Source organism: Gracilinanus agilis, chromosome 4 (genome assembly GCF_016433145.1).
Source record: "Gracilinanus agilis isolate LMUSP501 chromosome 4, AgileGrace, whole genome shotgun sequence".
Lineage (NCBI taxonomy): Eukaryota > Metazoa > Chordata > Mammalia > Didelphimorphia > Didelphidae > Gracilinanus > Gracilinanus agilis.
This window is the reverse complement of record NC_058133.1, coordinates 206,576,150-206,591,670: the sequence shown is the minus strand read 5'-3', so window position 1 is coordinate 206,591,670 and position 15,521 is coordinate 206,576,150. Positions and strand designations below refer to the sequence as shown.

The window sequence follows — 15,521 nt, the reverse complement described above, 5'->3', positions numbered from 1 at the left end:
CTTTGAGAGAGAGAGAGAGAGAGAGAGAGAGAGAGAGAGAGAGAGAGAGAGAGAGAGAGAGAAATTGAAAGGACCCATCTTTCCCAGAAAGATCTTAGGACAGACAGTGATGGTGAACCTTTTAGAGACCAAGTGCCCAACCTACAACCCTCATGCTGCATGTGAGCCACCCCCTTACCCCAGACAGGGGAGGGAGGAAGCATTCCCATTGGACTGCTGGGCAGAGGACAGGTGATGTGAGGAATGTCCTTAGGTGTGATGGAGAGAGGAGGAGGGGAGAAGCCCCCTTTGGCACACATGCCATAGGTTTGCCAACATGGCCTTAGGATATGAATCTAAATCCACATTCCCAATCTTGACTTATAGTTTAATCATTTTCTTTAAAGATTAAAATCTATAAATAGGACATAACCATAAACTTGTTGGATTTAACTTTTCTCTCCTTTGCTGCCCAACCAGTCCCTTTTATCATTCCTCCACTACCTCCTCCTTGATCTTTCCCCTCCACAACTCCACCCTCAGGGCCTCTAGTTTCTGCCCTAGACATATTGTTCCTGCTAATATTTTTGGGGCTGAGAGAATAAAGGAAGGCAGAGTGAAGTTACTAAGAGCCTGGCATCAGGAAGGGTCAGGATGAGGATCCCCCAGGGGTGACAGGTAAAGCAGCACAACTCTCTCTGTGGACAAGCCCCATCTCATTGCTCTTAATCTTCCCCCTCCCCTTGATGAAGTCTCAGAGAGATGTCTAGGCAGAAATTCTCCACAATGAGGTCTGGATGTAGGAGTTCCTTCTGGGATTTGATCTTACCTCTGATCTCCTGAGAAGGGCTTTGAGAATTAAGATGAAGGGAGCGGTGGAAAGGGCAAAACTGCAAGATTTCTACCACGGTCATTCCCAAGTCTTCCAATGTCTCTTCCCTGGCCCCTGTGACTCACCCTGTTCTTTTCCAAAGCTGGTCTTGAAATCTGATTAGGGTCAGTATTTACTTGATAATGAGTCTCCACTCCCCTCCCATACACCATGCTAAATCATTCCCAGTCCCTTCCACAATATTCTCCCAAAGTTGGAGACGATGTCAGACAGAAGCAAAAAATACTGACTTGATAGTCAGAAGACCTTGGTTTAGAGTTCAAGTGATCCATTTACTACTATCTGTGCAACTTTGAACATGTCAATCCTTCCTTTCTCCTGGATCTGCTTCTTCATCTGAAAAGTGACAGGATTAGATTAAATGATCTCTAAAATCCCTTCCACTGCTAAATATGATAGTGGAAAAGGAGAAATGTACAGGTTCTGAAGGGCAGTGGTAGACTTAGTGCCTGGGTTGAGAAGTGGAAGCTACTACTGCCCAGGACATAAACAGTGTTGGAGAAGGTGGGGATAGATGGGAGTTGTGATAGTTGGCAGATAGGGAAATAGAGGAAGAAGAGAACTCTACTGTTTATTCTCTGGCTTTTTATTTATGTCCTAACTCCCTGAAACACTGAACTTAGAAGTCAGGATTACTCTTAGCACTGACCCTCATCTAGTGGGGAGGTAAGTGAGTCATTTTGGGAGATAGATTAGGCCTGAGAAGTTGAAGGACTAAAGGGAGAATGAGAGAGACGGCATGAAGCTAGGGGGAAAAGAAAAGTGGAAGGTGGGTCTCTTGGCTCCACAAGTTGCCTTGTCTGTAGCAGCCCAAGATGAGAGGTTGTAGAATATGAGATTCTCTTACCATATAGAGAAGTCAGTCCACTGGGGGGTGGGGTGTCACAATTGTCCCTCTGCCGCATCATAGTAGTCTAAGGAGAAAGTAACCCTTTTGGTATGGGAAAAAGAGAAGGGTCAGAAAGGTCTTTAGCCAAATCATGGGTAGGGAAGGAGAATTGCATGAGCAACCAGTTAGTAAGAGTGGAGTAGAACAAGCAAACAGAATAGAATTAAACTCCTTTTCAGCTCCATGCAGTTCATCTTATTACCAAGTCAAAAGATACAACCAGGGGGCAGCTGGGTAGCTCAGTGGATTAAGAGCCAGGCCTAGAGACAAGGAGGTCCTAGGTTGAAATCCGGTCTCAGACCCTTCCCAGCTATGTGACCCTGGGCAAGTCACTTGACCCCCATTGCCCACCCTTACCACTCTTCCACCTAGGAGCCAATACACAGAAGTTAAGGGTTTAAAAAAAAAGAAAAGGGAATAAAAAGACACAACCATGTTGAGTACAGAAGATTGTTTGGTAGAATACAAACACTTCCCCTGAAGCTTAAAGTCAGATTTTTTTCCTACCCATTCTTGGTCCCAGGCCTGCCTCTTCCCAACCTTGCCACCTGGGGAGGATTGAAGAGTGGACTGGGATAGAGACCTACCTGAAGCAGGTGGCACATCAGCACCCACTGTCCCCGTGGCACTGGGTGGTGGAGGTGGGGGTATTCCTCTTCTAGATTAAGGGAGAAGAAAGACAAAGAATGGCCATCTAATAGTGGATGACTCTCAAGTTTGATCTCACAATCTGTTTCTCCCAATCCCTACCCCCAAGAAGACCTTTCCAAACATCATTCCCTAGCAAAGAACCTTTTCTGGAATTTTCTAGTTATAGCATCATCCAGTTCCCCTTCCCCTCAAACTTCAATCATATATTTTACAACCTGGCAGATGAAGTGATCTGTGAGTCTTGAGGAAGATTCCGAATCTCTGAAATCTCTGGGAGCCATGACTGATGTGGATCTAGCACTGGACAGGGAAGCAGGGGGACTGGGGCTGGGGCTGACCAAGGCAGGTAATGGTGGTGAAACACAAGCATCTCCTCCTCTTCTTCCTCTTCCTCTTCCTCCTCCAGGTTCAGCAGGTAGACCTGAAGAGGGAAGAAGGGATTTTCAGTCATACTTCTACCAAGCAAAGGTCTCTGTCCCTGTTGCCTTTCCCTTTCAACCCCTCTATTCCTTTCCAAGGCCCTAACGTTCTAACCATTAGCCAGTCCTTTCTTTGTCCCCCTAGATTTAGACCCTAGTTCTATCCACATCATATCCTCAAGTGACATTCTATCCGAAACCAATCAAATCTCCCCCAGCAACAGAGGAAAATGAGGTACAGTCTTGGTAGGTAGAAAATGACTAGCACTATTTATCCCCTTCCCTCCCCTCTGCCTTTTTCAGGGAGGAATGGTCAGGGAATGGTCTGAAAATCTGAACCAGTGGTTTGATTGCTCACTCCTATCAGCAAAAATGTTTGGGGTACATATCCCCAATATGTATATATTTGCTTATTTAAATTATGCTATTATGTTAATAATTATGTATATAATAAACTTATACTAAAAAGGATGAAATGAAGGTGAAACCGTTTTTTGATGCTAGAGACTATTTAGGGATCCACTGGATTGAGTAAAGGAGTGGCATGATTAGATGGTTACTTTAAGAAAATCACTTTGGCAACTGTGTGGAAAATGGATTGGAGAGAAGAAACTTGAAAGAGTCCCCTACAAGGAAGAGGTTGGATTAAGACAGGTGAGGCGTGATGAGGATCTGATGAACAAATGATGAACTAGGTTGGTGGCTCTATAAGTAGAGAGAAAGGGATGGATTTGAGAAGTGTTATAGAGATAAATGCTTGGATACGAGGGGTGAGAATGAGGAGTCAAAGACAACTTTAAAAGTAAAAAAAGGTTAAGGGACAGCTAGATGGCTCAGTGGAATGAGAGCCAGATCTAGAGTTGGAAGATCCTAGGTTCAAATATGACCTGACACTTCCTAGCTGTGTGACCCTGGATAAATCACTTAACCCCCATTGCCTAGCCCTTACTGCTCTTCTGCCTTGGAACAAATATACAGTATTGATTTTAAAATGGACGGTAAGGGTTTAAAAAAAAGATTTGTGTGTAAGGGAGTTAAATTTGAGAGTAAAGATAATGAGATCTTCAAGCTGATCCAAGACATCTAAGCTTGCTCATCCTAGACAACTTACTCTATGGTATCTGTTGATTTGGGAATAGAACCCCTCCTCCAAGGGGCACCTGCTGTGGCTGCTGAAGTGATCTGAAGGAAAATAGTGGGTTTCTCCAGGTAGGGAGAGATACTAGCTGCTGTGTTCAGTGGGGTTTGGTTTAAAAATGCCCTGAGGATATAATATCTGGTTCAGAAAAAGTAGGCTAGGAATAGCTAATGGAGAGACAGAGTGGGAAAATGTCAGAAAATGAGAGGTTTTGTTTTATTGGAGACAAGAAGGATGAAGATTGATTATCCACATTCCCGACCTCTGCTTAGTTGACCACACCACCCTTGGGGTCCTGACATAATGTTGGGGCCCTGACATAATGTTCTGGGTTGATACTATAGTCCCTAGGAGGCACCAGCACCCATTTGGGAGACCACTGTCCTTGACACTTCTAAATGACTAGGTATGCTGGGGGCATACCAGTCTAAGATGGTGATACTCTATCTTAACTTTCCACAAAGTTCTATCACAAGGATCCCTGCCCAAAAAGCAAAAGCACAGGTGGTATATACCACACTCTACCAGGGCCAACAAACCTGGGAAGTAAGGAGCTTGGAGTCAAGGGTACTCATTGCTAGACGGCTCATGAGCAGCTGGTGCATCTGAATATTCTGCAGCATCATCAGCTCCTGTAGGTCTGGTTAAGGTCAGAAGGGGGTGAACTATAATTCTAACCCCAGTGAGGTCCCCAAAGCTGGGCAGATTCAAAATTAGTAGGTGGAGGAAACAGGGACAGGGAATCGATTAGAGGTGCTGAAGGAGTTGCTCAAAAATGGGTGAGATTGGGGGAGGGGGAAGGTCTGGAAATCTTACCTTCCTTCATGTGTCCTGGCTGGTGAGGAGGTACCCAAGCCAGTGGAAGAGACTGCAGGATAGTTACTGAGGGCTGAGGGGTTGGGACATAAGCTCAGATTGGGGGACAACAGACCTAATGCTCATACCCCTATATCACCCTCTTCCCCACTGTGAGAAAAAGATAAGTATTTGGTTTCACCCAGGTTGTAAGATCAACCATTCTTCCCATTCAGATCAAAGCTGCAATCTCCACCCTCTCCAACATATTTCTGCCTTCCCTTCTCCACTAGGTGGTATGACATAGAGGACAGAGATCTAGCCTTGAAATCAGGAAGACCTGGGTTCAAGTTCTGCCTCTAATACATGCTGGCTGTCACCTTGAGAAAGTGACAACTCTGAAACTATGGATTTCACAGAGGGGGTCGAATTGTACTAGTAGAAGGAGTTTCCTCACCCGGGAGTCCCCACTGAAATCATAAGTCCAGCGCCTGTCCCCCTCCCTCCATACTCCAAGATCTCTCTCCTCCCCACATTAGCTCTATGTTCTCCAGGCTCCTTTTCCTTCTCCTCGCCCTCACGCCCACCTCTCCCTTCCTCAGCTAGGTCTGTGATTCACCCACATCCAAGCCTCCTTTTTTACCGCAGGGGACCGGACCTGAGCGACCTGAGCGCCAGGGCCCGCAGAGCTCCAGCCATCTCTCCAAGCCATAGCTAGACCTCTGTGGAGCAGACAGTTACCATGACGACGCAATCTTACACAACCAGAGAGTCCAGTGGGGACCGAAAGGGCTGGGCCTAAGGACGAGGAAGCGCTGCTGAGTGGCGCTGGGCGAGGAAGAGACAGACCAATAAAAGGGAGGGGCGGGACTCCAGGAGAGAAAGGGGGAAAAAAAAATGCGGAGCAAGCCGACCAATGAGGGGAAAGGATAGGTGTAAGGTGGGGTGGGCAGGAGAGATCTAAATAAGATCTATTACGGGAAAGAGTGGGCGGTAGGAAAGGAGAGGAGGCAGGCCAATGAGGGGAAAGCTGATTGGACCAATTAGGGAGCGAAGGGGGGCATAGGAAAGAATTGGTGTTACTGGAAGTCAAAACTACCCTCCTGCTTGTCAGTGCAGAAGATCCGGGAATTTCAATCCGCAGACATTTATTAAGCACTCACTGTATGCCAGGCGGTATGCAAAGCACTGGTGAGAAAAAAAGAAGCAGAAGACCTCAGAGAAACTCCCTGGGTTATGGACTACTGGACCAATGTCCACTTCTCCCCGAGCCCCTTTCTGCCAGCAGTCCAGCGGTCCTGCTTTCAAGGTTCTGCCGACTTAAGCTTCAGCCCTTTTATTCCATGACTCGGTCTACGTTTTAGTCCTCTATTCCTAGGGAGCTCCCATCCTAGTCAGGGCAAACTCCGGTTTCATGCCATTACAAGCAGAGAATAAGGGCAAGAATTAAGTACACAATGTATTCTCTTCAAGCCCACCTCCTCCCTGGAGCATGGAGTCTGCATTTCCACCCATCCATTGGTTGGACAGCTTTACCCAGATGTTTCACCAGTAGCCAAAACTCAGCAAGAATGAAAATCATTCTCTTCTGCTCCTCTTCTGGACTTGAAATTTTCTGTTAATTGGCATCACCATCATCCCAGTCACCCAGGTTTGTTGAGGCTAGAAACAACAGTTGTTTTTGACTCCTTTCTATTCCTTTCACCGTTATTACCCACCCTCCATCCAACACTAATAGTTCATGGATCTGTGGTTTTAGAGATGGATGTAAGCACTCCTTCCAGTGACACAGACCACAACCCATTTTTCTCATCATTTTTTCCATGTGTTCCAATAAATCTTCCAAACATGCTAAGGACAAAGTTTCTCTAGATCTCCTGACTTTCATGGGTATAAATGTCCATTGATCATCCCTCTCATCAAATAAATAACCCACTCGTTTTCCTGGCATGCATCTCTTTAAAGATATCCTTTACACCACCACTTCACTTATACAATTATTCGTTAGCAACACCATCACACCCACCATGGGCATCTCCATTTCAATGGCCTTAACTTCTTTAACTGTAGTTTTTTCTTTAAGTGACCTTGACCTTTTGTCTTAGAATTGATATCAAGTATTGGTGCCAAGGTAGAAGGGTAGTAAGGGTTAGGTAATTGGAATTAAGTGACTTGCCCAGTGTTATGCAGCTAGGAAGCATCTGAGGTCAGATTTGAACCCAAGACTTTCTGTCTCCAGGCCTGACTATCTACTGAACCACTTAGTTGTCTCCTGTAACTGAAGTTTTACATGACTCATACTCATACGGCATCACAGGAAGAAGCCCATTATAGTATATATTTTTTTTAATCTTTTTTTTTAAACCCTTAACTTCTGTGTATTGGCTCCTAGGTGGAAGAGTGGTAAAGGTGGGCAATGGGAGTCAAGTGACTTGCCCACGGTCACACAGCTAAGAAGTGTTTGAGGCCAGATTCGAACCTAGGACCTCCTGTCTCTAGGCCTGACTCTCAATCCACTGAGCTACCTAGCTGCCCCCCCATTATAGTATTTAAAATAGTAACCTTTGTTTTAGAGAGTAACTTAAAAACATTAAAAACACCTCACCCGACAGAATAGTGTAGGGGTCGGCAATTTATGGCTCTCGAGCCATATCTGGATCTTTTGAGGGCCAGATATGGCTCTTTCTGCAGGAGCCATAAAGTCAATTTTTTTTTCAGGCACTGTTACAGGAGTGGCACTGTGAGCACTGTACGGCTCTCACGAAATTACATTTTAAAAAATGTGGCATTTATGGCTCTCACAGCCAAAAAGGTTGCTGACCCCTGGAATAGTGTTTGTGGCAACAACAATATTATTTAAGGATTAATTGTGAATGTCTACCTTCAGAGAAAGAAATAATAAATAGTTCATAATAATTCATGGTATGGTTTTGCTTTTTTTTGGTCAAATGATGTCTTCTCTAGTGTGGGGTGGGGAAGGAGGGAGGGAGACAACTCAGAACATAAAATATAACAAAAATAAATAAATAGGGACAGCTAAGCAGCTCAGAGGAAAGAGAGCCAAATCTAGACACAAATACACACACACATGCATATATGGTTTAGAAAAATATCACACTCAGGGGCAGCTAGGTGATTCATTGGATAGAGAGCCAGGCCTAGAGAAAGGAGGTACTGGGTTCAAATCTGACCTTAGATACTTCCTAACTGTATGACCCTGGGCAAGTCATTTAATTCCAAATGCCTCACCCTTACTGCTCTTCTGCCGTGGAATTGATATTTAATATTGATTCTAAGACAGAAGCAAGAATCCAGAATCTTAAAGGAAGAAGGATTCTACGAGACCAAGGTGAGGAAGGAGTGCATTTTGAGAATGGAAGATTGGCCAGTGCAAAGACTCAGAGACTGGAGATGGAGTATTGTGTGTGACTAACAGACAGGAGGCTAGTTTGATTGCATGACAGAGTGTGGGAGGAGGAAAAATATACAGTGAGTCCAAAAAGGTAGTTAAAGCCTGGTTGTGAAGAGCTATTAAAGTTAGAATCAGGAATTTCAATTTTATTCAAAAGGAAATAGGGAGTCACTAGAATTTATTGAATAGGGGAATGACATGGTAAGATCTGTGCTTGAGAAAAATCATTTGGCAGAAAGATAGAAGATGATTTGGAATGAGTAGACACTTGAGCCTGAGAGACAAATTAGGATCTGTTGCAGTGATCCAGGCCAAAGACACTTCTTAGCTGTGTGACTCTGGGCAAGTCACTTAACTCCCACTGCCTAGCTCTTACTATTCTTCTGCTTTGGAACCCAATATACCATATTGATTCTGAGACAGAAGGTAAGGGTTAAAAAAAATAATCCAGGGCCAAGGAAGTGTTTGGATAGAGAGAAATAGTCAAGTTTGAGATATGTTGTTGAGGTAGATATAGCAAGATTTAGCAACTATTTGGTTACAGGGGATAGAGGAGGCTGAGGAGCCAAGGATAATGCCCAGGATTGTAAACTTGGAAGAAAGGATGGCGGTGTTTTCCATAGAAATTGGGAAGTTTCAAAGAGAGATGGGCCTGGGGAAGGGGGAAGTGATGAGTTCTACTTTGGAAATACTCTTTAAAATGTGCACAGGGTCATTGGTAATCCAAGAACGAAGCTCAGAGGAGAGACTGGGCTAGATCTTGGAATCCACTGAACCTATGGGAGCTGATGAAATCACCAAAATAGAGTGCTGTCCTTGGAAAGGAGAAGAGTCACCTCATTGTCAGAGACTAAGGGAAAGGAGCAGAGAATAGAGGTTGCTGTCAAGAGGTTCCAGGATGAAGAGAAGTGGAGAGGAGGAACCTCACATGTAATGACTTTGATTTTTCTCAATAAAGTAAGAAATGAAGTTTAATGCTTTTGGCTGAGAAGTAGGAGAGGAAGATGTGGGACGCTTGAGGAGAGAAGGGAATGTTCCAATTCATTTCTGGGGGACAGAGAGAGATAGGGGATCAATGAAGGAAGAATAGGAAGATAGCCTAACTGTAGAGAAGTGGATAACATGAACTTAATGTGTAGTCTCCTTCCTCCAGCTCCATTCAGCTAGACATGAGGAGGAGTGGAGAAGGCAGATGGTGGAATTAATCCAAGACCAAAGTCTGGCAAGGGATGAATAGGGTTTAAAAGTAAAGATTTAAGGAATTTATTGGCAAAGGATTCAAGAGTAGAAGATGATGTAGAGTTGAATTGGCTAGGCATCAAAGAGTCAAGTGGCTAGAGCAGTGATCTTTGAATCAGGAATTCCTAGGTTAAAATCCCACTTCAGACATTTACTACCTGTGTAACTCTCAGTAGTAGTAAGTCACTTAACTTCTTTGCCCCTCAGTTTCCTCATTTGTAAAATTAGGAGGATATTTTCAGCAGCCACTAAGATTCCTTTCAACCCTAAATCTACAATTCTAAGAACTATAGAAAGGATTTATTTGTGTGTGTGTGTGTGTATGCACACACGTGTGGCTGCATATGTGTGTGTGTTCAGTTTAGACCAGCTGCCGTAAAATAACCATTCGAGTGCATTGAAGTGTTTTGTTTATCAACGTTGCTGCACTTTGGGGATACATTGTGATTGAGTGTTGAGTTTAGAAACTCTCATGGCTTCACAGGCATTTGAAGCTTGGTGTTCATTTACCAGTAATGACCCATATTAAGCACTATTGATTGCAAGAATGCCTTTTAACTGTGCTGCTCTCGGTTACAGAGATGAAAAAAACAGGCACCATGTTTTGTACACACTCACTGAAATAGATAGATTCTAACATTTCCAAAAAAACAACTGGATTAAAAAAATTTTTTTTAAATGGATAAAAAAACAACTTAGTAGAAATCAAATTAATATTTCCAGATATATTGTAGAATGGGAAAGGATTGAATGTGAAACTGAATCTGTTATTAAAAAGTTGCTTTTCTTTTAAATATAAAAAAAAAATTCAAAAGGGGCAAGAAGGTGGACTGAGAACCAGGCAAGTGTGATCTCAAACACTTCCTAGCTGTGTGACCCTAGACAAGTCACTTAACCCCTATATCCTAGCCCTTACCACTCTTTTGCCTTGGAACCAATATCAGAAGGTAAGTGTTTAAAAAAATAAATTCAACAAGTACCTTTCAAATCTGTCCTGTGCTTTTTGAAAGTGGAAACAAGATAGTAGAAAAGCAGTAAGTACAGCGAGCTTCCCACTGACTCTATAACTCTTCCAGAGACCTAGAAAATTTATCAGATTAAGTCATGATTGGGAAATATGAGAAAAAATCAGTGTGAATCATGTTTTTCCCCGCCCAAGTTAGTACAGAGAGATCTGCAAATACCTAGGGACTGGGTCCAGCCAGGAACACATGAGAAGCTCAGGAAGAGTCTGTGTATATGGGCAAGAAGAGATCCAAATCCAGTATGGATGGGCCTAAACTAGGGTAGGGTATGGGAACAATGTCAACAGGCAGCTTTGTTGATCACTAAGCAGTTGTAGGTTACAGATCCAGAGCTAACAGGAGGACCTGTGCCCAGGGGTGCGGTTAAAGGTGAGGAATGCTTTCCGGCTTTATCCTGCTCATTGAGCTCAAAAGCAGGGATATGCTGGTAAATGTCTAACAACTGGTTCTTGGTGGGGCAGGGATGGGGGAGGATATATACACAAAATGATTTAAAATTCAACCTGAATTAACATTTTCTCTATCTCTTAACTCTAAAACTCAACAAAACAATGAATCAAGTCCTGATTTTAATGTTTGCCGATTTCTGAGCTATGAATGCTGATGCTGAAAATCTAAGAATTGGCTCTCAAGAGAGGATATGAACTGGATCCAATACACACCTCTGCTCAGACCTTAGGAATAGAGTGACTCCAGCTTGTAGCCCAATCCAAAGTTTACAGAGGAATAATCACAGCAGTAATCCCATACCAAAGAGAAGCTTATAGTTCTTGTCATAATGAACCACCAGAGTTTTCCAGCTGGCTGATAAGTATTGAGTCCTGCAGCAGTCAACTGTTGTTCAGACCCAAACTCAGGTCAGGTTCTGTCCTTAATCAGACCATTTGGGGAGTACTGAAAGCCTTTGCTGCCCTTCAGAACCTGAAATAATAAAACACTCAATTCTCCAAGAAAACAGCAGCAGGACTAGTCCAGAAATTCCCTCCAGAAGTATACAGAGCTTAGCCCATAGATATAGTCAGAAAGTAGGCTGTGGGGCACATAGGTGGTTCAGGGACAGAGTCAGGCCTGGAGCTAGGAGGTCCTGGGTTCAAAATAGGCCACAGACACTGCCTAGCTATGTGATCCTGAGCAAGTCACTTAATCTCTCTTGACATCTCTTCTGCCTTAGGACCGATACTTAGTTATCGATTCTAAGACAGAAAGTAAGAGTTTAAGAAAAGAGTAAACTGGAAGAATTAATTTTTTAAAATCCCATTAAAAAGTTGGATGCCCAGATTGCTAATATTTTAAAGAATTCACAACAAATGAAGAAGGAATAAAGGAAAGCACTAGAATTTATTTTGCCCGATTTTATGCCAACAAAAATGATAACATAAATGAAACATGTGAATATTTACAAATTCTATACATATACATAAAACATACAGGTTAAGAGAAAAGGAAATAAAGAATCTAAATAATTCAATCCCAGAAAATAAAATTGAATAATTTGTAAAGGATCTCTCAAAGAAATAAAAAAGCAACCAGGGCCAGACTGATTTACAAGTAAATTCTATCAAACAAAAAAACCCACTTAATTCTGAGATTATATAAACTATTTGCAAAAAACAGGAAGAAAATGGGCCAAATCCATTCTTTGAAAGAAAGATGGTCTTGATACCTAAGCAAGAAAGAGATAAAGTAAAGAAAGAAAACTATAAACCAATATCTTTAATAATTCGTAGACACAAAAACAGTGACATAATAAAAAAGATTATGTATAATGACCAAGTTGAATTTATATCATGAAGGCTGGATTGGTTTAATATCCAGAAAATTATAAACATAATCAATAGTAACAAAAATAATAAAAATTCACATGAACATATAAATATAATTTTTAAAAGCTTTTGACAAAAGAATTCATTTCTACTAAAAAACTATTAAAAAATAAACAGAACTTTCTTTAACATGATAAATAACCAAAAGCTAGCATAATCCATAATGAAAAAACACTAGAGATTTTTCCATTACGATCAAGGTAAAGTAAGAATTCTTTTATCACCGCTATTGTTTGATTTAATTCTAAAAATGCTAATTATAGCACTAGGGGAAAGATAGAGAATGGGAGAGATAGCTAGTTGGTGCTGTAAGTAGGCACCAGTCTGGAATCAGGGAGTTCTGAGTTCAAATTTAGACTCAGATACTTACTGGCTGTGTGACTGTGGGTAAGTCACTTAACCCTTTTTTTTGCCTCAGTCTCTTTATCTGTAAATGAAATAGAGAAGGAAATAGAAAACCATTCCAGGATCTTTGTGAAGAAAACCACATGGACAAAAGTAACTTAGAGTCTGACACAACTGAGTAATGTCAGTTAACATAAAGACAAGAAAAAAAGAAATTGGGAGAATAACAATCAGCCAAATTTTTTTTAGATAACATGACAGTAAATGTAGAGAACCTTAAAGAAACTAAAAGTTAATTGAAACAATAACTTTTTCAAAGTAGCAAGAGATAAAGTAAACCCAAAAAAAATCACCAGCCTTTATTTTACCAATAGAATCCAGTAGGAAGAGTTAGAAAGAGAGATTCCATTCAAAATAACTACAAAATGTATACAATTTTTTGGAGACCAAAAATTAAGGAACACTCATACAACTACAATATATTCTTTACGGAAATAAAGACTAGAGAAGAGATAGATCCATTGTTCATGGTTGGGCCAGGTCAATATAATAAAAATGATAAAACTACCTAAATTAATTTACTCATTTGGTATCAGAGTAACAAAAGGTTATTTTATAATGCTAGAAAAAGTAATAACAACATTCATCTAGAGAAACAAAAGGTCAAAAATCTCAAGGGAAATGATGGGGGAAATAGTATGAAGGGGAACTAACAGTATCAGTTCTCAAACTACACTACAAATCAGAAATCATCAAAACTATTTTATATTGGTCTAAAAATAGAAAAAAAATCACCAATGGAAAGTATTAGGTACACAAAATCCAGAAACAAATGAACATAGCACCCTAGGGTTTGACAAACTCTGGGACCATAATTTCTGGAATTAGAACTCACTACTTGACAAAAATTGCTGGGAAAATCAGAAAGCATTCTATTAGAAGTTAGGACTAAATCAACATAACACATCATATAACATAATAAGCTTCATGACCTAGATTTAAAAGGTCAGAGCATAAACACATTAGAGGAACAGGGAAGGAGATAAATTTCACAACTGTGGACAGGGAAGAGTTCTTGGACAAATAAGAGATAGAGAAACTCAGAATAAATAAAATAGACAATTTTGATTATATAACATTAAAAAGTTTTTGCACAGACAACATCAATGCAGTTAAATTTAGAAGGAAAACAGAACTAGAGGGAAAATCTTTTCAGCAAATATTTCTGATAATTATGTGATATCCAAGATATTCAAATATATAAAAACAAAAACCTATCCTCAACAGATAAATTCATATTAAAGGATATGAACAAGCAATTCTTAAATTAAGAAATCCAAACCATTAACAACATATGAAAAGATTCTCCAAATCGCCAATAATTAGAGAAATGTAGATTAAAACAACCCTGAGATTCTGCCTCACACCTATTGGAATGGCAAAGATGACATAATAGGAAAATAATTTTTGGAGGGGATATGGAAGGATAGATACACTAATGTATTATTGGTGGGGCTGTGAATTGATCTAGCAATTTGAAAGTAGAAGGCAATTTGCAACTGTACCCAGAAATTCAAATAGACTGTGCACATACCCTTTGGATCTTGCTAATATTACTAATAGGCATATGCTGCAAAGAAATTAAAGAAAAAGGGGAAAAAAGGGGGAGGAGCAGCTGGGTAGCTCAATGGATTGAGAGCCAAGGCCTAGAGACAGGAGGTCCTGGGTTCAGATCTGACCTCAGATACCTCTCAGATGTGTGACCCTGGGCAAGTCACTTAACCCCTGTGGCCCAGCCCTTACCACTCTTTTACCTTGGAACTGATACACAGTATTGATTCCAAGATGGAAGGTAAGGGTTTAAAAAAAAAAAAAAGGAAAAAAAAGAAAAAGGTCCTTTATTTTATTTTATTTTATTTATTTTCCTGGGTTATACATGCATTATCATGTAAAACATATTTCCATGTTATTCATTTTTGTAAGTGAATAACCTTACAAAACCAAAACTTCAAAACATAAACCCAAATAAACAAGTGAAAAATCATATGCTCCCATCTGCATTTTGACTCCAACAGATCTTTTTCTGGAGGTGAATAGAATTCTTTGTCATAAATCTCTCAGAATTGTCCTGGATTATCATACTGCTAAGAATAGCTAAGTTTATCACAGTTGATCATTCCACAATTTTGTTACTGTGCACAATATTTTCCTGGTTCTGCTTATTTCACTCTGCATCAGTTCATATAGGTCAGAAAAGTCCTTCGTAAACCACAATTAGTGTAGCACTACTTTTTTTTTTACTTTTTTTTTTTTTAACAGCAAAGAACTGGAAACTGAATGGTTGAAAATGAGGATCATGATCGCACCTATTTTACAGGGTTTTTATGAAGATAAAATGAAAAAATATTTGTAGTGTTTTGCAAATCTTAAAAAACCATATAAATTCTAGCTATTATGATTATCTCAAGAGTGAGCAATCTCCTCAGCCTAGGACTAATTATTATCCTGAAAACAATCTTGGAAGAAGATGTTTTCTTAGGGAGTTGAGGGGTAGGGGTGGGGGTGGGGGGAGATTTTTATAAAAGTTACAAGAAAAAACAACTATTAAACTTTTAGCATGTAAACTATGATATTATAAGCAGCTTTGCTTCAAGGAAAATTATTAATGCTGAACAGGTTGTGGACAAATAGTTACACTAAACCATACCTAATACACTAAACCATAACTTCATTCCTCAAATTGAGAAAAACACTTGTAATTTCAGTATAAAAGAAAGTTTCAGTAAGAAAGGTTTCGGCTTGTCACTTAGCTGAGGCTAAGTACAGGCAGACATTCAATAGCAACACCTTGAATTTTGAAGAGGGTTATGGCACTTCCTATCCTAGGCTGGATCCCAGCAGTCACTCTGGCCAA

General features: G+C 40.7%; 1 protein-coding gene across 1 annotated transcript; it reads right to left on the bottom strand.

The window, feature by feature from the left end:
• Positions 1-2,115: 2,115 nt before the first annotated feature.
• PRR29 (proline rich 29) lies at positions 2,116-5,475 on the bottom strand. Its single transcript, XM_044673624.1, is given in 6 exon segments — positions 2,116-2,329; positions 2,331-2,418; positions 2,627-2,832; positions 4,508-4,608; positions 4,785-4,857; positions 5,407-5,475. Coding segments are annotated over 6 exon segments (603 nt in total). The 3' UTR covers positions 2,116-2,263.
• Between the last annotated feature and the right edge of the window lie 10,046 nt (positions 5,476-15,521).